The sequence below is a fragment of the Acomys russatus genome, chromosome 10 (assembly GCF_903995435.1).
Source record: "Acomys russatus chromosome 10, mAcoRus1.1, whole genome shotgun sequence".
Classification (NCBI taxonomy): domain Eukaryota; kingdom Metazoa; phylum Chordata; class Mammalia; order Rodentia; family Muridae; genus Acomys; species Acomys russatus.
The window spans coordinates 53,075,537-53,085,643 of record NC_067146.1 but is presented as its reverse complement, the minus strand read 5'-3'; the positions used below and the strand labels follow the sequence as shown (position 1 = coordinate 53,085,643).

The 10,107-nt window shown below is 54.1% G+C and overlaps 1 protein-coding gene across 1 annotated transcript; it reads left to right on the top strand.

Annotated features, from left to right (window-relative positions):
* The first annotated feature begins 249 nt into the window (after window positions 1-249).
* Crygn (crystallin gamma N) lies at window positions 250-7,860 on the top strand. Its single transcript, XM_051151582.1, has 4 exons — window positions 250-396; window positions 2,604-2,852; window positions 5,206-5,351; window positions 7,678-7,860. The coding sequence occupies exons 1-4, from the start codon at window positions 376-378 to the stop codon at window positions 7,811-7,813; spliced, it is 552 nt and encodes a 183-aa protein (XP_051007539.1). The 5' UTR covers window positions 250-375; the 3' UTR covers window positions 7,814-7,860.
* Window positions 7,861-10,107: the final 2,247 nt, after the last annotated feature.

Genomic DNA, 10,107 nt, shown 5'->3' with positions numbered 1-10,107 from the left:
AGGCAGAACCTTGAGAGCAGGCAGCCAGGTGGGAAAGGCGAACATCCCAGGTTAGGGGCCCTGAGCCGCAGCTCTTGGGGGGGGGGCGGCGAAACAAGTGGTTAAGGGGACTCTCCCAAACCAGGGTGCTGAGGCCCTGACTCAGCGGGGCAGCAATGGGTTAGGCAGGGGCGGGGGGTCGGATCAAGAGGCATTGAGGACTAGGTCACTTGTGTGTGACACAGGGGTAGCCGGTAGGTCACGGCGCCAGCTTAGCACGCCCGACAGCACTAACCAAATCACTAACCAGCCAAGCAAATCTTTTGTCCCAGGCGGCGCTGAGCCAGCAGGCACCACAGAGTATATACCAGGTCCTGTGGCTGCCTGTGACACACAATGGCGCAGCGCTCCGGAAAGGTGAGTGTGCTGTGCGTGGGGAGGGTACAGACAGATCTTCTTCTTCTCCTTCTTCTTTTTTTAACTGTTAGAGATAGGGTTTCTCTGTATAGCCTTGGCTGTCCTGGAACTCCCTCTGTAGACCAAGCTGCCCTCGAACTCACAGTGATCCACCTGCCTCTGCCTCCCTGAGTGCTGGGATTAAAGGTGTGTGCCATCATGCCCTGCTCTGGCACCTCTCTCTGTTGGCTGAGGGCATGTGGAAGTGTGTGAGTAGGAAGGTTGCCCTCCCCAACCCCTCCTTTTTGGGATCTCCAAGCTAGGAGGAATTTGGTCTGGCCAGATGCTTCTGGCTTGGAGTGGGAGTCTCTGATGGGTGATGTGGTCAAGAGGGCTCTTCTTCGCTATAGGGTGTGCTCAAAATGGGGCCTCTGCTCCCCACCCTGCAGGTTCTGCTCCTCTCCCCATTTGACTTGAGGCTGGTTCTCTGAGATGTGTGGAAACTGGGGGGAACTTCCAAACCCTCTGAATGCTGAGATCTTCCAGAATGTTCTAGAGGCCCTAAGCAGACCTGCCTTATGCAGGAAGGGCATCCACCAATTTGGTTGTGCCTTTCCTTCCTCTAGTGTCCCGGTCCTAGCTGATCCAGAAACTCTCTGGCCCCCAAAGGCTCCCAGCAAGCACATCAGTGGTAGACATGATCTGTCAGCACAGGCTGGGGTGTGCTTCAGTAACAAAGAGCACCAGCCTGGCAGAGCAGGAAAGGAAGAAAGCCCAAATCAATGGTTCTAAGACAATGGCACTATATTCTTTTGAAAAAGGTGGAAACGTTAGTGAGACTGAGATGACCACAGTTTCTGGATGACGTGACTAAATTCCTACAGAGTCCTGAGATCACGGTTCTTGAGGCCCAAAGAGTTAGAGAGATTGGAACCCCTACTGTGGGAAGTAAATTTGCAGGTTATGGTTGCCTCATCTGTTTAGTTTGGGACAAGGACAATCTCTCAATATTACTGACAAGGAGTTCATAAAATTTTAAGTGTGACACTCAGTGGATTATCCAAGGAAAAGCAAAGGATCTGAGGATACGGCTCATATGGCAGAGTGCTTTTCTTGTTTGTGTTTTGGGACAGGGTTTCTCTGCATAACTGTGGCTGTCCTGGACTCATTTTGAAGAACAGGCTGGCATCGAACTCAGAGATCTGCCTGCCTCTGGCAGAAAACTTATCTAAATGCACAAAGACCTGGGTTCTGTCCCCAACGCTGCAGGCATAGTGGTGCTTGGCTATAGTCTCAGTTTTCAGGACGTGGAGGCAGAAGGGTCAGAAGTTCAAGGCTACCCTGTCCCAAAGTTGGGCAGTGGTGTCAAATCCCAGCACCCCAAATGCAGAGACAGGCAGACCTCTGAGTTTGGGGCCGCCCTGATCTACAGAGCAAGTTCCGGGACAGCCAAGACTACACAGAGAAATCCTATCAAGGAAAACCAAACCAAACCAAAAACAACCCAACAGCAACAACAAAGACACTGTCTTAAAAAGTCGGGGGGAAGGGGACTGGAGAGATGGCTCGGAGGTTAAGAGCACTGACTGCTCTTCCAGAGGGCCGGAGATCAATTCCCATCATCTCACAACCATCTATAATGGGATCTAATGCCCTCTTCTGGCCTGCAAGAGTATATGCAGGCAGAGCACTGTATATAGAATCAATAGATAAAATTCAAACAAACAAACAAACTGGGGGGGGGGGGAGGACAGAGATGAGGGGATAAGGGACATTTAGCCCTCTCCTGCAAACCCTGCTCAGGCTTCCAGAGTTAGAGTTCTCAGAATTACAAACTTTACTCTGGGAAAAGTAAATGCTGAGTTATATGGTAACTTACTCTTGATGACATCTATGCCATAGAAAACATTTCCTTTAATGCTATTGTGAGTGTTATATGTAATAACAAGCTGAGTCTAACAAATACAATGAAAGTCTGAAAATAGCCCAACTTCAAGTGAGCACTTAGACAAAGGGGAGACCCCTGTTCCCAGAGAGCTGGGCAATGTGTCCGCTGCCACCACGAGCCCAGTGGAGCCTGATGACATCATCCTGTTGGCCACTGACCACTCACTCTCTGCCCCATCAGCAAATAGTGTCAGGTGCTGCTGTGATGCCTAGCACTGAGGATGCTGGGACCCCGGATGTAGAGAGGTTCCCAAGCCTGAGCTGTCACCTGGCCTTTCCAGATCACTTTCTACGAGGGCAAGCACTTCACAGGGCGGAAGCTGGAGGTCTTTGGGGACTGTGACAACTTCCAGGACCGAGGCTTTATGAACAGAGTGAACTCCATCCGTGTGGAGAGTGGAGCCTGGGTCTGTTTTGACCACCCTGACTTCCGAGGACAGCAGTTCATCCTGGAGCACGGGGACTACCCTGAGTTCTTCCGCTGGAACGGCCACAATGACCACATGGGCTCCTGTCGGCCTGTGGGCATGGTGAGTGAGTCACTCCCCCCGGGGGCTAGGAACTGCTAGCTCAAACAGTGGAAGGCCATCCTGGGCATTTAATTACAAGTATGGGCACCTCCCAACAGCAATGTCTTAAAAATTGAGAGAACCCTGCCCAGAGTTGCCCTGGCATGAATATGAGATGCTGTGAGGACCAAGAGGGTTTGGGGACAGAACACAAGAGCCCACGGAGTGCCAAGGAACCGTTTTAGATTTCTGAGCCAAGCACGTAGCTAAATTTCCGAGGCTAGAAATATGTTTGGATTGTAACTGAACAGGGATGCACCCATTCAAAGTAAAACTAAGGGTTGGGGAGATGGCTCAGCTGGTAAAGGGTCTGCTGTACAAGCGCGAGGACCCGAGTTCGGATCCCCAGAACGCATGAAAGGCCAGCTGTGATGTAACCCCAGCGCTGGGGAGTTGGAGACAGCAGGTGGGGGTCTGCTGACCAATTAATCTAGCCAAATTGAGAAGCTTCAGGCTCAGTGAGAGACTCTTTCTCAAACAACGTGGAAGACATGATGGATAAGATGTACAAGTTCGGTTCCCAAAACGCATGTAAAGGCTGAAGAAAGCACAGAACTCACAACTGTCTGATCTCCACACATGCATGTACACATATACACAACACAATAACAAAAATTTTTTTAGTAAGGTGAAGGTTAATTGAGGAAGACACTCAGTATTGCCCTCTGACTTACACACACACACACACACACACACACACACACACACACACACACACACACACACACACGAGAGTAAGGCCGCTTTGAGCATGAACATCTACCCATGCAGGTTTCCTTGTAGCATTTGCAAGGTCTTCCTTCAACCTCTGAACTTGGTGTGGATAATTGAGGAAGCCAAAGTGCTAGGGGGGCCAGTAAGAAATCTGGGCTTATGAGTTGCACATCTGTGACCTGGTATATGTAAGGAGGTGCAAATGAGAGGCATTGCTCCCCCCTGGAGGAAGACCTGTTCTATCTAGTTTCTGGCAGGTATTCTTGGGGTGGGACTTGAGGAATGAGACCTGCTCCAAGAGTTGTCCCTTAGGTGGGAGACATGATTCTCAAGACCAGTGTGGGCAGCCCCCCTCAGTGTGTCTGCCTGCCAGGGGATCCCGGATGCCTCACCCGGGACTCTGGGCAGCCCTCATCAGTGTGCGTGTCTGCCAGGGCATCCCAGATGCCTCACCTGGGGCTCTGGGCAGCCCTCATCAGTGTGTCTGTCTGCCAGGACATCCCGGATGCCTCACCCGGGGCTCTGGGCAGCCCTCATCAGTGTGTCTGTCTGCCAGGGCATCCCAGATGCCTCACCCGGGGCTCTGGGCAGCCCTCATCAGTGTGTCTGTCTGCCAGGGCATCCCGGATGCCTCACCCGGGGCTCTGGGCAGCTCTCATCAATGTGTTTGTCTGCCAGGGCATCCTGGATGCCTCACCTGGGGCTCTGGGCAGCCCTCATCAGTGTGTCTGTCTGGCAGGGCATCCCAGATGCCTCACCCAGGGCTCTGGCCAACATCTTAGGAGTCTGGACAGGCGCCACTCTGCATGGGGCTCCTTTTCCTTTCTACATCAGCTCCAGAGTCAGCTGGGCTCTGGGCATGTTTCATTGAAGGAATGCTTTCCTAGTGTCTCTGCCAGGCTGTGGGCTTTGGGGCAAGGCATTACAATGGCTGGCTCTGGGTCCCGAATAATGCTGTTTGTATGAAAAGTGCATGAGACATCTTCCTGGGCTTCACAGGCCCTGGCCAGTTGGGAGGGGGGCTCCCTCTGTCCTCTGGAAATGGATACACTGAGGCTAGTGACTTACAGAGTTGAAGCTCGCAGGGGCTTCAACAAATGAACCTCATTGTTTTGGATGTCTTGGTTTAGTGTTTTCATAAAGGGTTCTATTACACTTCTAAAATAGTATCATTTGGAGGCCTGCCTGTTGGCCTGAAGCTGAGGGTGGGGGAGCCAAAGCTGGGACATGAGCCCCCTCAGTCCAATGCCTAAAGGGAGCCAGTGGCCCCCTGCTCGGGTCTTAGCGTGCTGGTCTCCAGGAAGCACTGAGAGTCCTCACTGGACCTTGGGTCCTTAGTTGTAAAAGAGGGAGATTGGATCCGTTCAATGGTTTAGAAGGTTCTTAGAGTAATAGAACCCTTTCTCCCACCACATCTCATGGAAGAAAATTGTGTGTGCGCGCGCGAGTGCACGCGTGTGTATGCTGGCATGGGGAAAACTCTCTGGCTCCCCAGTCCAGCCCGGGGCCAGGAGTCCTCCCGCGTTCCTTTCCGCCCATGCGCGGGGAGGAGAGACTCGGACTATTCCCTTTTCCTTCCACACCTGCCTGGGTCCTGGAGCACGGAGAGCATTTCCGCATAGACATCTTCGAGGGCTGCAACTTCACAGGCCAGTGCCTGGAGTTCGTGGAGGACTGCCCCTTCCTGCAGAGCCGGGGCTGGCCCAAGAGCTGTATCAACGCCATCAAGGTGTATGGGGACGGAGCGTGAGTACAGCTGGGACTGCCAGAGGGGCATGGTATGGTGGGTGGGCACAGTGCTCCCCGATCCTCAAGACTTCATATGCCTCACACACTCCAGGCAAGGAGTGAACAGCTACTGCCCCATCTGGCTTTCAGGAAGTCACAGGGCCTCAGGGGCTCCCCGAGACATCCCCTCTGCTGTGCCAAAGGCAGGAAAAGGGGCACTTAGGCAGCTATGGCCATCTCTGCTACAAGACTGAATTTCTAGCCAGGCGCGCATGGTGCACGCCTTTGATCCCAGCACTAGGGGAGGCAGAGGCAAGCAGATCACTGTGAGTTTGAGGCCAGCCTGGTCTACAAAGCAACTCCAGGACAGCCAAGGCTACACAGAGAAACCTTGTCTTGGAAGAAAAAATAAATTACAAAAGAACAAAAACAAACAAACAAACACAGTCTGGCTTTCCTGAGTCACTTGACTCAAGAGATTCTCAACTAACAGGGTACAAAACTACACCAAAGCCTCACCTGCTCTCAGGGGGTACATCTTCCCAGTTCAGATGACCCCGAACCTACACCTCTCTGCCTGGTGGCTAACACCCCACCCACACCAGCTCGTTGGCAAAGCGGGCTTCAAGAAGCTCTCCTAAGATGGGCAGGAACATCTCAGAATTTTGCTTGTCTTCTCTAGTCCGAAACAGCTGTCGGAAGCCAGCGCTTGCCACGTGGGGCAGCTCCCCGGGCACCTGTTCACTGTATACACACAGGCGCACGGCACCTGGGTTTCCTCCTGCATCTCCCCAGCAATCTGCCCATGTGCACACACGGATGGGACTGAGCACTGAAATCTCTTCCCGTCTCCCTGACCCATTCTGGAGATGCCGTCCCCTACGTTATAGAAGCACAAACTGAGATGGCAGTTAACTTTAGATCCTTTCCATAGCAGAGCCCTACAGGAACTGCAGCCTAGGGGAGCTCCTTCTACTACACACCTGTCCCGTCCCTCCACCCCCCAGGATCCCAGCTCCTGTGGAAGTGTGCCTCTGCGCTGCTGGGGCTCAGGCTCCTGTGTGGGGTGGGGGAGGGGGGGAAGGACACTGCCAACCTGGGTCCTCTGGAAGAGTAGCCAGTGTTCCTATCTGTTGAGCCACCTTGCCAGAGACCCCTTTACTGCTTTCCTTCAGGAGTTGCTGCTAGCTTAGGGAGGAGCCAGAGCTGTCTTGCCAGGCAGGTCTCTCTTCCTTTTGGAATGCCCAGGAGAGCTCCAAGGCGGCCGGGGCACTACACAATAGGGTGGGACAGACTCTGGTGGGAGGGTGTGGATGTAAGGAGGGTTAGGTGACCCAGGCCTGCTCTGATTTCTAACAGGTGTGCCACACACACCCTGGGGGGGGGGGCGGGTGTTAATTTTCAACCCTTGATCCTCCTCCTGTCAGACTGTGCCACTTACTAGGTGAAGGGTCAGGATGAGGACGGGAGGCGCATATGGTGACCTGGGAGTGGAGAGCTAGGGAAATGGACGATTTGGCCTTCAGTGATCTCGCTCCTTCTCTGAGTTCTGCCATAGGCAGAACCGTGGGCAAAAGGGCCAAGGCTTTTTTTCTACTGTGGTGAAAGAGCAGGAGGGAAGAGCCCCCTTTTGCCCCCCCCCCCCCCCCCCGAGCTAAAGACTTAGGGCAGAAACAGCCCTTGGCCATGGTGGCTCCAGTCTTTGGAGGCACCTTGCCAACTTTCTAAAGCTCCCCTAGGCCAGCCTCCAAACCTGACCCCCAAATGGGAGGGTCCACATGGTGACTTTTCCTGGGTCCTACGCCCACAGCTCTCCATTTGCTGAGACGCTCTTCCTTACACTGTTCCTAGGAGGAGACCACTCTCCCCTCTTCCTGCTCCCCTGGCCCACGGTGTATGTCACCTTCACCACAGCCCTCTCTGGGCTGTAAAGGACCGGAGGCCTGGTGCACACTCCTCCCCAAAAGAGGGGTACCCTTGCCGAGCCTCAGGTCCTGGTGGATCCATCTCCCCTGTATGATGAAGGCCGTACAGCCCACCTGCACTGGATCACGGGGCCCCAGCAGGCTGTTGGCTGAGGGGATACACAGTGGGAATGGTCCCCAGTTTGTGTCAGACGTCCTGTTAGGAGCTGGGTACTGGGTACAAATGGTGGATGACTGGGCAGAGTGTCATGAGATGGTCAGTTACCGGGCAATCCCCATCTTGTCCTACCCCAGCACCAAGCCTCTATCAGCAGCTGGTGCTCCTGGCAGTGAGGAGCTAGGGCAGAGGGGCGGGAGCGGGGAGGCGTGCCCGCGTGGCTCCCTCCCTCCGGATGACCCGCCCTTCCCCTGGCCTTCAGGTGGGTCCTCTACGAGGAGCCCAACTACCGCGGTCGCATGTACGTGGTGGAGAGGGGCGAGTTCCGCAGCTTCTCCGACTGGGAGGCCCACAGCGCGCGCGTGCAGTCGCTACGCCGGGTGCTCAACTTCTTCTAGTGCCAGCTGGGTATGTGCGGCCCACGGAGGCAATAAAGATGCTGAAAGCGAAGTGCTGGCCGACCTCGGAGTGTTTTCTGGGTCCCGCACTAGCTGGTGACCCCCAACCGGGCGGGGGTGGGGGGACAAGCGTGGCGGAGCAAGGAGGCCAATTCTCTTCGCGCTTCCAAAGCCTAGCCAGAGCGGCCGCCGCCTCGGGGCTCAGGGCCACAAGAGGGCGCCCGCGAGCAGGACGCAGCAGGGTGTTTTCTCCTGCCTTGGGGGGGCCTACCCGAGAGGAGGGGCGAGGGGGTGGGTGGGGGAGAAGATGAAAAACACGGTTAGGAAACGGGTGTGTAGGGCGGGAACGGGGAGAAGAGAAAGAACCCGGCCCGGAGGTTGCTGAGAAGGGGAGGTGAAAAAGAGGGGCGGGGCCAGAGAGGGCGGAGGAGGCGGGGGTGGGCGTAGCCAAGGGGGAAGCGAGAGTGGGCAGATGTACGGAGGGGTGGGGCCAGGTGAAAGAGAGGGGCGGAGCCAGGCTTTAGGAATACAAGGAATGGCGACTTAAAGAAGTGGTGGCACAGGTCTTTAATCCCAGCACCTGGAAGGCAGAGGCAGGTGGATTACTGTGAGTTCGAGGCCAGCCTGGTCTACAAAGCGAGTCCATGATGGCCAAGGCTACACAGAGAAACCCTGTCTCGAAAAACCAAAAAAAAAACAAAACAAAACAAAAACAAAAACAGCCGGGCGTGGTGGCGCACGCCTTTAATCCCAGCACTCGGGAGGCAGAGGCAGGCAGATCGTTGTGAGTTCGAGGCCAGCCTGGTCTACAAAGTGAGTCCAGGGCAGCCAAGGCTACACAGAGAAACCCTGTCTCGAAAAAACAAGCAAAAAAAGAAGCTATTAAGAGTCCAGTGGCATGCGGGGCCATGGTGGCTCACGCCTTTAATCCCAGCACTTGGGAGGCCGAGGCAGGTGTATCTCTGTGAGTTCGAGACCAGCCTGGCCTACAAAGCGAGTCCAGGACAGTCAAGGCTACACAGAGAAACTCTGTCTTGAAAAACTAAAAAAAAAAAAAAAAAAAGTCCAGTGGCACCTGTCTGCAAGATATCACTAGGTCCCCCTCCTTCACGCAGCTCCAGGTGCCAATATACAGAGATTCCCTGTGGACAGGGCAGAGCCTCTCCAAGTCACTAGGTCCGCCTTGGGGCTGGTTGTAAATCAGGAAAGAATATTCCTAGGAATGGAAGAAGAGAGGAGCCCACTCAGGGAAGAGACTCCTGCGCCCAGGCAGTAGGTTTTGTTTTGTTCAAACTATCTCCCTAGTGAGAGCAGAACGTCTCCTTAAGGCGAGGTTTCCAGATAAGATGGTGGCTCAGGTATTTCCCTGACCCTACCTGCAGGCCCAGGCCCTCCCACACCTGTGTCTCCCACCTTTCCGGACTCATCTCCATCTCTCTACACTGAAAGAAATGGGGGAAAAAAGAATGCCATTAAAGATCACTCAGTTCACACAGGATGACGGTGTCACCATGTGCTGGGCAGTGGACAAAGATAAGTGACCCTCCCCATAAATGTACTGGGGGGCCCTGAGTCCCCAGGACAGTAGAGGATTGTTCTAGGTAGAACGTCATTAAGCAGTCTCTGGGTAGAGAAACACAGGAACATTTTCTGCCCTATGAGTCCCCAGAAGGAGTGTGTGTCCCCAGGGCTCCCTAACTCCTATTCCATAGCACTGAGAAGCCACTAAAAGTGAGTGAACTGAGAGCTCCCAGCAGAGCATCCAGGCCCATGAGGCACAGGCCAAGGCACTGAAGAAACTACTAGAAACAAAGCAATAAGACAGATGCCTTTTCCAGTGTCACTGCTTCGCCTTGGGAAAGGAGTTTCTTTAGTCGAGCCTGAGTGTTTCACCACTCTAACAGAAGCAGACCTCTCTGTGGGAGAGAGTTGCAGCCAGCTTGTCTCCACGGGTGAGCACATCTGCCAGGAAAGCCTTCCTGGAGGAGGCCAGGCCCTGTCCTTCCTTCCCCTGCCACAACTGTTCACCCCCAACTAACACCTCAGAGGAGGGCAGGTCCTGGCTAAGGGTCTCAGGCTCTTTTGTTTACTGTGGATAATGTTAGTATGGGCATTTATTGAGCACTGATTTTATGCCAGGCCCTGTGGTAGATAGCTATAATTCATACAGTTTTACCTGCTATGTACAGGAACGCCAGTGTGTGTTATCACTACTTGACAAGTGAGGGGGCTTAGACTCAGACAGGCTCAGTAGCTTGCTTAAGGTCACATGGTAAGCAGGACTCAGACCCTTT